This window comes from Alosa pseudoharengus, unplaced genomic scaffold (genome assembly GCF_046254945.1).
Source record: "Alosa pseudoharengus isolate Yale_2024_CS ecotype anadromous, Long Island Sound unplaced genomic scaffold, YU_APseudo_1.1 YU_APseudo_1.1_scf_10, whole genome shotgun sequence".
In the NCBI taxonomy this organism is placed as follows: Eukaryota; Metazoa; Chordata; class Actinopteri; order Clupeiformes; family Clupeidae; genus Alosa; species Alosa pseudoharengus.
Genome location: NW_027468565.1, coordinates 23,112,182 through 23,124,686, shown reverse-complemented (window position 1 = coordinate 23,124,686; position 12,505 = coordinate 23,112,182). Strand labels below are relative to the sequence as shown.

Below are 12,505 nucleotides of genomic sequence, written 5' to 3'. Positions count from 1 at the left end.
ATCAACTGTGTTGATTTAAGCATATAACACACCATGTAGCATGCTTCAGCAATCAAGTGAAGGGCAGAAGCACCTTCAGGGCAGCTTCATACCTGGCCCTTAGTGTAGCGATGCCCAGGCCAAACATACCGCCAGGTGAGACCAGAGCATCAAGGAGGGGGAGCCATTATTTGTCTGAGAGGTCAGACAAGACCAACCATAGATGCTGGGACTGGGCTATTCGAAAACCCAGTGTATGGCATTGAGCCATGGCTGAACAATTCAGAGCTTTCAGGCTAAAGTCTAACACCTTCCTGAGCTCGGGGAGGTCCTCCGCGCTGAGAGCGGTGTCTGAGTGGCAGAGGATCTCACCGGCGTATACAGTCATGAGTACCGTGGTGTTGAGGGCTGAACGATGGACGAGTATGCCTTCTCGGTGAGAGCGGCAGCAACTCGGCAGGGCTTGGAAGGAAGGGCGGAGCCTCTGTAGGGCGATTGTCCATGCGGTGTGAGGTATGAGCCACAGATTCCTCGACTTTGGGCAGGGAGGAGAAACACAGGCTGTCTGACTCAGAGAGCGAGGTGAACGCAGAGAAACCTTGCACCTGAGCTCGAGCCGAGTAGGGGCAGTCTCAGGAGCGGCGATGTCTCTTGAGTGAGCTCTGGCACTATATGGCAGGGGACAGTTGTTCTTGGGGGTTCTGCCGCCAAAGAACATGCCGTCTAGTCTTGAGACTGCTGGCGGCTCAGGAGGGGGCCGCAGGATACCTAGTGTCGCGGTAGCCCAATCCATAAGGGCAAGAGTCAGCACGAGGGGGAATCATTCGCTTTGTGGCTGACTGCCTCTTCTGCTGCCTCTCCTGCTTGGAATCGAAGGCGAGGAAGGACATAGCGTCATCGCCCAGGTTGAACAGATCAGAAGGTAGAGTGCCTCTCTCAACGCCTGGGGATCCGTAGGCGGGACGGCACAACCGCAGGGAGTAGGGCAATGCCAGAATCCATCCATCTTGGAATAAATGCCGCCTTTACAAAGGCTTTTGCAAGGAACGCTGCAAGGCTTGTGGGGGAACGAAAGTCCAGCAGTCCTTCGCATTGGGATCAGAGTTTTCCTTTTTTAGCCGGTTCAAGGTTCTCGAGGCACTAAAGAATGGATAGAGGAAGAATATTCTGCATATACGGGCCTATATTGATTTCGAATGCAAATATCCCCCCGTACAGAGATGGGCGATTGGAGACTGGTTCAGGTCGATGACATCATTGGTTAACATCTCATTTTCTCCTTCAGAGTACCATGGTTATCTTCATAACCTAACAATTGGTCAAAAAAGGTGCCTATCGCCATCTGCTGGCTATAATCAGAACTCACTCCACAGCCTGCCATCACCAGAGGTATGTTAAGTGTTTGGGGAAAACTGGTGGAAAAAATAGCTTATCAACTATCATAACACTTCATAACACATAGCATAATTCAGTAATCAATGGCTTGTTATACAGCCCCTTCATATTCTAAGCAGTGCATTACAGTTTCAAAAAAGGTAACTTAATTTCCACCCGTTTCTTTCGTCAACAAGGTACACGCTCATTCCAAAACACTCCATCCGACATCCCCCTGAGCCCTTTAAATACAACTCAAATAGCCAAATCGTACCTAGAGTGAGTTCTAAAACTTTGTCACGGTAGGGAGGGCAGTGCACCACCCACGCAGTGCTATGCTTGGCTTCAGGCTCTGCATGCCAGTTAATAGAGCTGTTGTTTCGCTGGACTACTTGCTCCCTCTCAGGACTGGCAGCCACACAGTGAAGCCTTGCAGAGATTTTTAAAGCGCTCTTACTGGCTACACTCTGCCAAGTCTCACTTCCTCATGAGGTACAAAGTCATAGGAGAAAGTGGGCTGTGTGTTAATTGCTAAAATCACAAGGAAATTTAACTCAGTGACAAGAAACAGCATTTTGCCAACGACTAGAATACACAACAGAGAGTGTGCTGTTACAGCATGTAGCACTGAAGCATTTTTTTTTTTTTTTTTAAAGAAAATTCACCTGAACTCAACCTGGCGGCCAGTTGGTGGATCTTCCCTGGGCCCTCGGTAGTAAGGATACTGTTCATCCTGTTAGAGTACAAAGTCCAGAAGTTATTTGGTATTACGCGTACCTTATTAAAACATCTCTACTACACTATCACTTTAATCAGCTCAATTGAAGCTACAGTTTCCTTATATTCCAGGCTATTAACTCATATCAAGTGTAGGCTTGATTTTTTTGATCATATTCACTGAAAACAACACTATTTGTCTTGCAAAAATCCACTGCTCCCGGTTCTTCTGGTCCAATCAGAGCAGGGCTGTGTGAGATCTGATTGTCAATCACAGTCTGGTGCAGTCTGGTGCGCACTGACGAGCAAAAACTCGATGGGAGGGGGCTCGGTGGTAGTGGGGGAGGGCATGAGAGTCGTAAACATTCAAAATTTTGGCTAAGTCCCCTCAATCTGTCAGACTTGCCAACTGCAGCTTTAACTGTATCACAGTGTTTTTCTTCTGGAATAATGATCCTATCCCAGACACTAAAATTATTATGCCCAAATACCTTGTGCAATTGACCATTATTTATGTATTTTGTACTCACTTACATACTATTAAAATGTTTATTAATAAGTAGTACATAGACATTCAGTGTCAAATCAGACAGAATCCATGAAAATGGTTGCCTTACCGTCTCAAAGTTTACCGACATAATGTTTAGGTCCCAAAACTATGACCTGTAAAAATGTTTTTGCTAAATTCCAATGTTTTCACCCTTGATTTTCTATCCTTTTTACACTCTCAGTAATGGCTTATCTTGGAGGCCATGTTTGGGCATTAATATCTTTGTAGGATGGAAGACAAACATGTTCTTAGTATGACTGGAGTATGCCGATATTTGAGGTCTCTGCAACAAATTCACATGAAGATATTAAGGATAAAATGAGGTCTAATTAAGGACTAAAATGGTATGTGGGGTAGCTAGTAAGAACAAGACAATCAGTGTGGGAATAGCTTAGTTTGTGATTTTGTGCACAAAGTTCCAATGATGTACAATGTTTCATTCATAGATTACGCTTTATTAGTTTGAGCTACACTTAAGGAAATGGTAAGCTCCTCCGTCACATTTCGCGTGTCGAAGACGTGCGTCATTTTTGACGCGTACACGCGGCATACTCCAATTTCTGTTGTCCTGAATGCGCGCTAGATGATTTAAGGTTAGCGCCTGCGCACTACGAATTAACTGTGATACTCTGCCCCACCAACTGGGGGCGGTATGTTGAGCCTGAAAGTAGGACACTACCACCAAAGAAGCCTGAAACGCCTGAAGAAAAGAAGGTGGGATGTGCGAGCACTGAACGAAGAAAGAGCCAGTGAAGGAGTGTTCCACACTTATGTGCAAAAGATGCGGCTGTTAGATGAGGAGAAGCAACACCAGTACTTTTGCCTGTCTGCTGGGAAGTTTGATAAGTTGGTCCATCGCATCGCTGCATTTATCATCCACCAGAACACACACAACACACCTGTTGGTGTAGCTGAGAGACTTGCAGTCACTGTACGGTGACTCGGTGCCGCGAGGGCAGCTCGGGCAGCAACGTTGGTGCGATATAAAGTAAAGACATTCTAAACACAGCAGTGCCATGGTAAGAAAGAGTTGTGCGTACAGATGTCCTCAATTACATTTGTATTGAGTCTTCACACCTGCCTCATACAAAAAAGTATGAACCAGAAACCTGTAATTATGACGTGTCAATAAAAGTTTTGAAGTAGCCTCTTTGTGTTCATAATGTGTTAATGGCTCATTGTGATAATGGATGCATCTAGAGCGAGAGGTAACCTAGGTTACATTCCTTCAATTATTAACGCATTATATCCGGTGTTGACAGGCGAGTTTCGAGATTTGAGTTCAGCACTGTTCAGGAGTAGGTGATAATGAGTGCACCTGGGAGAGGTAGTCTAGGCTACATTCCTTTTATTAGCCTACTATTATTATTATTATCATTATTGATAACGCATTATATACGGAACAGGCGAGAATGCACTTCGATCAACAAAATGTTACTGGGGAGTTTCACGATTTGATTTCAGCATTGTTCAGGAATAGGTGCTTGGCTACGCTCATTTTTACAGTTTTTTACAACTGTTTACACACGTTTTCAAAACTCTGTGTCTATTTTTCAAAACTCCACACACAAAACCAACAATTGCTCACACAAAATGCCTCAAATCTCCAGCAAAATGACACACAACATTCAAAATGTCATAAACACATCTTTAAATCAAACATTCGCCTCACATTGCAAACACTTTTGTCATAATATGACATTTTGGATACATCATGTACACACTGTTGCTCAAAACCTAACGCTCTTTTGTCTTTCATAGGCTTTATGTATTTCCATACAAGAGTGAAAGTTACGGTATCTACAGACAGAAGTTGAAATACACAGTAAAAATGCAAGCAATATTGAAACCAAAAAATTGTGATTTTTTTCCAAATAATTTGCTGTTGCAAATACAGTATTTTACAGCCAACAAGAACAAAGCAAAGCAAAATACAATCACCAGATGTACATGGAGTTCTGAAAAAGCTGATTTTGCCTAAGATAGAAATGACTGACTACTATCAAATTACTTTGCTTTTTCCAAAGAAAAGTGTGTGTGTTTATGTGTGTGTGTGTCTGTATGTGTGTGTGTGTGTGTGTGTGTGTGGGGGGGGGGGTTGATGGGTTGTGTTTGAAAAACAAAATCAAGTTACTTCCTGTTAGATTTTTGTGTGTTAAGTAGAAAATTGTGTGTGGTGTTTTGCAAAATGTGTTTTAGTACATTGAAAACTGAGTCAAACATTGAGAATTAGTGTATAGTTTTGCAGATTTGGTGTGGGGTTATGATGTTTGGAAGACATGTTTAGAAAATTGTGTGACAAGCAAAGATTTAGTGTGTAAGCAGTTGAAAAAAACTGTAAAAGATGCATTTAATCCAGCTCTCTATGCAGGGAATAGGGCTGTCATTTTTTATTCGATATTCAAACATGACGTGAAATATCTGTAGTCGAACTATAAATAAACTTTTCGGTTTTTAGTGCCATGTGTACCGCATTTTTACAGTCTATGATTAGTTTTTTTATTTTATTGTTTGCCATCTCATCCAGTGCTCTATCCAGGGCCCATGACCAAATCAAGCCAACAATAGCCAATAGCCAGAAGCCACAATAATGACTGGAGCCAGCCCAGCCACCCTGTTTCGAAAATGGAAGATAACGCACAGAACGGCCAGCCTGAGCGGACAATTACGTCCCCAACTCATCTAAAATGTGGTGTCTGGAAATACTTTGGGTTCTACACCATAGATGGTGTACCATTGAGACCAATAGGGTCATTCCACGTCAGCTCAACCAGGGCCCACGCACTTAGGTCTCAAAAAATTCTGAAAAAATTACCAGGTGTACCTATGTTACCCAGGAGACACACTGTACAATTACTCTTATGTAAGATCAATACTTTCCAAGATACAGCCAGTTTTACAGGGGGAGGGGGGTGTCGATTTTGTTCAGGCTCTTTTTTTGTCCAAGTTCACAAGCCCACAGCGCAAGAACTAACCCATGTAGGAGGCTCAAATTTTGCATGCTGGTACATAAATAGGAATAGTAGGTAGCAAAATCGTCACGTTTGGTCTGGATAATCCTGCATGGTCATAGCTGTCCCTCAAAGTTGATACAAATGTTATTGGAGTTTTTGGCTGGGCTCTGTTTAAGCCTTCAGAAGACATATTTGTACTCAACATAGGCTCTTGATTTATTTTCCTTACTGAGATAAGTAGAAACACTCTCACAAAAAGCAATGAACAGAAAATAAATCCCTTCAGGGTCTGAACCTCACAAGTCTGAAAAATCATTTTGGTTATCATTTTCAGAGCACCCAAACACTTTGTGGGAATATACAAAGATTTTTAATGTTTTTCCTTACTCTCCATGATCCCTTCTTTTTGAAAACACCAATTTGACTTGTCTTTCTTTTTTATTTTCCACCCTGAACATGGGCAAAATGCCCCATTGACATCAATATGTTTATTTTCTGTTCATTGTTTTTTGTGAGTGTTTCTACTTATCTCAGTAAGGAAAATAAATCAAGAGCCTATGTTGAGTAGAAATATGTCTTCTGAAGGCTTAAACAGAGCCCAGCCAAAAACTCCAATAAAATTTGTATCAACTTTGAGGGACAGCTATGACCATGCAGGACTATCCAGACCAAATGTGATTTTGCTACCTACTATACTATTTATGTACCAGCATGCAAAATTTGAGCCTCCTACATGGTTTAGTTCTTGCGCTGTGGGCTTGTGAACTTTGACAAAAAAAAGAGCCCGAACAAAATCGACACCCCCCTCCCCCTGTAAAACTGGCTGTATCTTGGAAAGTATTGATCTTACATAAGAGTAATTTTACAGTGTGTCTCCTGGGTAACATAGGTACACCTGGTAATTTTTTTCAGAATTTTTTGAGACCTAAGTGCGTGGGCCCTGGTTGAATTGACGTGGAATGACCCAATATGTTTTGTATAGAGTTACCACAGGTTACTCTATACAACCACAGGTGGCACTGTGGTAACTCTATATGAAACATATTGATCTCAATGGTGCATTTTGGCCATGTTCAGGGTGGAAAATAAAAAAGAAAGATTTGCATAAGACAAATTGGTGTTTTTGAAAATAAGGGATCATAGAGAATAAAAAAAAAATAATAATAATCTTGTATTATTGTATATTCCCACAAGGTGTTTGGGTGCTCTGAAAATGAGAACCAAAATGATTTTTCAGACTTGTGAGGTCTGCTGTTCAGACCCTGAATGAATTTATTTTCTGTTCATTGCTTTTTGTGAGAGTGTTTCTACTTATCTCAATAAGGAACATAAATCAAGAGCCTATGTTGAGTACAAATATGTCTTCTAAACAGAGCCCAACCAAAAACTCCAATACAATTTTTATCAACTTTGAGGGACAGCTATGACCATGCAGGATCAGCCAGACCAAACGTGACGATTTTGCTATATACTATTCCTATTTATGTACCAGCATGCAAAATTTGAGCCTCCTTCATGGTTTAGTCCTTGCGTTATGGGCTGAACTTTGACAAAAAAAAGAGGGCGAACAAAATTGACACCCCCCTCCCCCCATAAAACTGCCTGTATCTTGGAAAGTATTGATCTTACATAAAAGAGATTTTTTTGAGACCTAAGTGTATGGGCCCTGGTTGAATTGACGTGGAATGACCCAAACAAGTCTTCTTCTGTCTAGGTTTGTTTCTAGGTTTTAAGTGTTGTTCTTCTATGTGCTCCACCTACTGGAGGGGAGTGTTTACAGCAGTTCCGTTTCACACATGCGCAGTTTACGCGTCAAAGTGACGGGAGGTCTTAACTTTCGGTCGACTCAAAAACGTGCCGCATGCCGTAAAAATGACGCAATTCTCGTCACACGTAGGGCTGCACGATATATCTAAAATCTATCGTTATCGCGATATCAACGCTTGCGATGGACATACCGCAAAGATTACTTAATTTTCGATACATTTTGATACATTTTCTGTGCCGTGCGCATTCCATTGCCTACAGTCTATGATGTATTCACATTCTAAATGTCAACATATTTTACCAAACCGATGCTGTCATGCAGCCCTAGAAGCCCGTCCCCTACCAGTTTAGGTGTGTGGTGTTTTAGGTGTTGAGGCAAGAGCTAAGTCGTGATGGCTGAAGATAGTGAGTCAAGCGAGGTAGGCTACACTTAGGTGAAGAGGAATTGGTGACTAAAGGAAAAGCACGTCTGTTATATGGAAATATTTTGGTTTTATAAAGGACGACGTATTACAAACACAGCGCCAAATGCGTCCTTCTCCACCGTGTTAAAATAAACAATTTCTTTCGTTGTTGTTATAGGATCAGAAGATAGCCTATCTATTTTCACTGTAAGGCTTGTATTTCATGATTTGCATTTAGCAAAATCCCCAGACAGCAGCAGAGAGGTAATCAGGAGTCGTTATTTGTAAAAGTTGTTTAGCCTACTTCGTTAGCCTGGACTGTGCGATCGCAGCCACTTACTTTCACTTTCCGCTGCCCTCGTAGTCGGCATGACGGTAGCCTAATAACGTGGGATGCGCAGCGTATGAGGTTAGACTGGGCTACTTAAGATTTTAGATGAGTGACCGCCGCGATATAGCTTAAGTAGGCCTAGCTTTTTTGCTAGGCCCAGCCAAATCTGGCAATGTGGAATATTCCGCTGGTTGGTGCACAAGTATCCAGATTGGCTGTCTATCCGCCTTTTACGAGGATTTTCTTGGAGCACATCTTCCACACAACTTCGATAGCCTAGTCAGTAGGTATCTTAGCTGTCCACTTTCATCAGGCCATATAAAGCCTAGGCTACATAATATACAGCTCAAAAACATTAAAGGAACACTTACAGTTTTTCACAATTGTTAAAACCCATTTTTTGAAACCTTCCACCCTTCTCTCCATTCTCAAACTACATTCACAGAATGTCTGACAGTTCTTGCAAAATAAAACACTCGCCTTAAAAGTTTTTCTTGTGCTCAGAACCAAACAGTGTCAGAGCACCAATCCAGTGTATGATTGAAGTGTCTCTTTAATTTTTTTGAGCAGTATATTTATATTGTTTATGTAGAAAATTATACATTTATTTCTGTAATTATACATTTACCCCCCCCCCCTCCCCCCAACCCTACAGTCTATGTTAGCAGCAAGTAGAATAGAGAAAAACATTAAATATTTAAATATCGCAAGTTATATCGTTATCGCAATACTCAATAATGTTATCGCATATCGCATGTTTTCCTAATATCGTGCAGCCCTAGTCACACGCTTACCAGTGTCGCGTGCGCGGGATGCAGACGCAGGACCATATCATAGCCTTTATTCTTACATTCATGTGTCTACTAGCTATCCTACACCACCACTTTAATAATTTACAAAATCACAGAAAAACACAAGCTACCCTTATACAGGATTTTAACAGAAATATTTTACAGGCCTTGGTTTTGGGACCCATTCAAGATAGCCTAGACAAGGTTTGAAAAAAATCTAAGACGGTAGACTCAGAGCAACAGCCTTATCTGGTTTGACACAGAATGATGCTAAGGACAAAATGCAAAGTGCCACAAATTGAAAACCTTGAGCTATAGGGTACAAGTGTAATTTAGATGTGCCAGAATAATACAAGTTCAATCTATTTTCATAGGCCCATTAGAATCCATGTCTAAATGCTATATGCTTACCCTTTTATAATGATGAGGGGCAGTTCTGCGCTCGTTCCCAATGTGCATGCTTTCACTGTGGTAACCTCTCTGGTCTTCATCATGGTAAACTCTCTGGTCTTCGCCATGGTAACCTCTTTGGTCATCAACTGGGTAACCTCGTAGAACATAACGCTGGCCTTCATAGTCACCCCCTCTGTCATAGTCGTCCTCTGTCCTAGTAGGGAAAGGTGCTCGTCTCTCTATGCTCACAACCCTCTGATAAGGAGCCTGTTGAGCAAACCCAATGTAGTTAAGCGTAAAAGGAAATAATAGCTTGCACAGGCCTACTAGTCAGCTGCAAGACAGGAGGTAGCCTAGGTCAGGGGTTCCCAAACTTTTCCACAACAAGGCCCCCCACATACCACTAGGTTCTGGCCAAGGACCCCCTTGATGTGTTATTAAACCTATCGACAATACTACGGCAAATGTAAAAATACATTAAGCTAATCCTAATAATTATTTTAGCCACAAGCACTTCGCAATGGAGCATACAGTGTGTAAAAAATTTATTCGGGGCTTTTTGCTATATGAGAGCTATCACTACTATTATTCCCAGTCATTATCATGGAAAATAATGTTCAGATATGCGACAAATTATTATAATGGAATTGTATAACAACCCTCATAGTAATAGGTATATTTAACATTTTTCAAATATTTGTTGCTTTTATTTGTCCTTCCAATTTGCTGAGGCCCCCCTGGCACCCCCTCGAGGCCCCGGCCCCCACTTTGAAAACCACTGGCCTATAGGTTACAGTGTTGTACACTTACATTTACACTTACTACTCTTTCCTTGAAGCGTTCCTCATAGACTTCTCTGATGCTGCGGTCTCTCCTATAGGCCACTATAGAAAAAGGACAGAATGTGTCTTGCACTTCCACTCTGGCTTAAAACCATCTTTTTAAGTGTACAGATTCAAGTCAATTGTGAAAAAGAAGAAAAAAAGAAAAAGAGGAATTTCTACACGGAGACGCTGAGACGAATCCATATGAGGGACAGGTTTACTTACTGTTTACGTTACTTGCTGATGCGATCCTCAGTAGCCTACTCGTAACCAAACCTTATTTAGCTAAAAAAGGAAAGAGGGTTCCATTTATGTTGTTGTGGTTAGCCAACTACCGTAACGTTACTCAGCACCGACACGTTATCATTCATCCATCCATTTCAGTTCTAGCATTACCATACATGCAGATCAAGTCCGACACTGAATCAAAGAAACTACCAAAAGTTACGCTCGCTAAAAGTCGCAGTTTACCTGCCATTTTGCCTACGAGCTATATTTATGAACTATTTAACATTAACCAAATAACAGATGATGCATGCATGCAAAGCAAAGCAAAGCAAAGCAAAGCTAGTTCATCTTTCCCTATGTTGTTGTTGTAGCTGCTTTGAGAAGTCAGCTCAAACACCATCCTACTTGTTTTCACTATGTATTAGAGTTAAAACAAAAACTAATGTATTAAAGCATGTGTTCACTTACTATTTTTACGCATCCTTATGGTCATCTTTTTTTTATCACATGTAACCAGCAGTTACTTGACCAGCAAACACTACAGAGAACCTTTCTTCACTGGTTGATGTCTTAGCGCGTCTTCTATCAGTGAATATTGTATACTGCCACCTATCGCACTGTAGGGCTCGTGGTAACTTCTCAATTTCGTATTAGACTACAGTAATGCCAGCAACCATTTCACTTTAATAACAAACAACATTTTCGTTCAACATTATACAGGAAAAATAACAGAATTTGTATCAAGCTATTGTGCTGCACGGACACAAGATAACGCCATTTCACTGCTTGCTTTTACTTCCAAAAAAGGTTCGAAGTGCAGTAAAATGCCGCCATCTGGTGGCCTGCAATATGTAATGTAGCCCATTATATTTATTAGAAAAGAAGCCACCGTCGAATAATAATGTACTTCCTTGTGTTTTTCTTTATAAATTGTGGAGTATCATTAAGGTACGTTTTGGAATGTAATTACTCTGACATTCAACATATAAACTACCATAAATGTAGGCAATGGGGCACAGTCTTAGGGGCTGACACTTTGCATAAGATTTTTCCTCACTGCTTGATCCATATTCTGTTATTGTTGCTGTAGGCCTATATGTTGTACGCAAATGTAGTTGATTATCAAAGTCAAATGGTTGCTGGCTTAAGTCAGTGGACTTTGTGCCGTGAGAGAAGAATCTTATGCCGCGAGACGCCCTGGATGGCCTCGAGTGAGGAACCGGTAATGCGTTGGGCAGTTTTCACCACCCTCTGCAGTGCTTTTCAGTCAAGGGCAGAGCAGTTGCCATACCAAACTGTGACACAGTTGGTGAGGATGCTCTCAAAGGTGCAGCGGTAGATGTTCACCAGGATCTGGGGAGACAGGTGGACCTTCTTTAGTCTCCTCAGAGAGAAAAGATGCTGGTGAGCCTTTTTGAACAGGGTAGAGGTGTTGAGGGTCCAAGAGAGGTCCTCAGAGATGTGGACACCCAGGAACTTGAAGCTGGTGACACTCTCCACCTCAGTCGCGTTGATGAGAATGGGGGTGTGTGTTAGCCTCGTGAGACCATCCTGATCTCGCGAGCTTCAGGGTTTCACTCGCAGATCAGTCTGGATACTTTCCGTTAAAGAAAATTTGGAGCAGTTCACCAAACGAACGTCCAATCAGCGTTGGCTTTGAGGCGGGTTGAGGTGTGACGCAACGAACAACATGACGGCATCCACAGAGATGAGCATAGCTATCGCGCAAGTTTTATTCAAATTAGAAAGTATTCCTGGGTAAACTGTGAAGCTATGAGTCTCAGCCATGCAGCTGGGAGGAATGAACGACACAGACATCCTCCACGGCTGATTCCAGTTCATAATGGAGGAATATACTATCTTCAGAAGTGTAGGGCCTACCGTGAAAACTTGATGGGAATTGTCGTTGATTAGGTTCATAAATGGTAAGTTAAAACATCTTAACGTTTGTCACGTTACCTAACTTAATTGTATGTTAAACGGCATTAGAAAAATACTTTGTTCATCTAATTGGTTGATTTGGCCCGTCGATAACCAACAAAGGTGGTGATAGACAGATGGTTTATCCAATCAGCTAACCAGTATGTCCGCCCCTTCCCAAAAGTTCTTCAATGAAAAGTTCCCAGATGGATATGCGGAGCAAATCCATCTGGCGGAGTCAGGTTAGGTGTGTGTGCCAGCTTTAGACTTCCT

The 12,505-nt window shown here is 41.8% G+C and overlaps 1 protein-coding gene across 2 annotated transcripts in view; it reads right to left on the bottom strand.

Moving 5' to 3' along the window:
* The window catches only part of LOC143103930 (uncharacterized), a 31,579-nt gene extending 20,716 nt beyond the window's left edge, over nucleotides 1-10,863 (bottom strand). For both annotated transcript variants that reach the window (XM_076267801.1, XM_076267810.1), the window contains exons 1-5: nucleotides 10,781-10,863; nucleotides 10,310-10,369; nucleotides 10,071-10,144; nucleotides 9,279-9,527; nucleotides 2,019-2,086 (exon numbers count right to left, since the gene is read on the bottom strand). In XM_076267801.1, coding sequence (XP_076123916.1) covers nucleotides 2,019-2,086; nucleotides 9,279-9,527; nucleotides 10,071-10,144; nucleotide 10,310 — 392 coding nt within the window. In that variant the 5' untranslated portion in view covers nucleotides 10,311-10,369; nucleotides 10,781-10,863. The remainder of the gene's footprint in view (nucleotides 1-2,018; nucleotides 2,087-9,278; nucleotides 9,528-10,070; nucleotides 10,145-10,309; nucleotides 10,370-10,780) is intronic.
* Nucleotides 10,864-12,505: the final 1,642 nt, after the last annotated feature.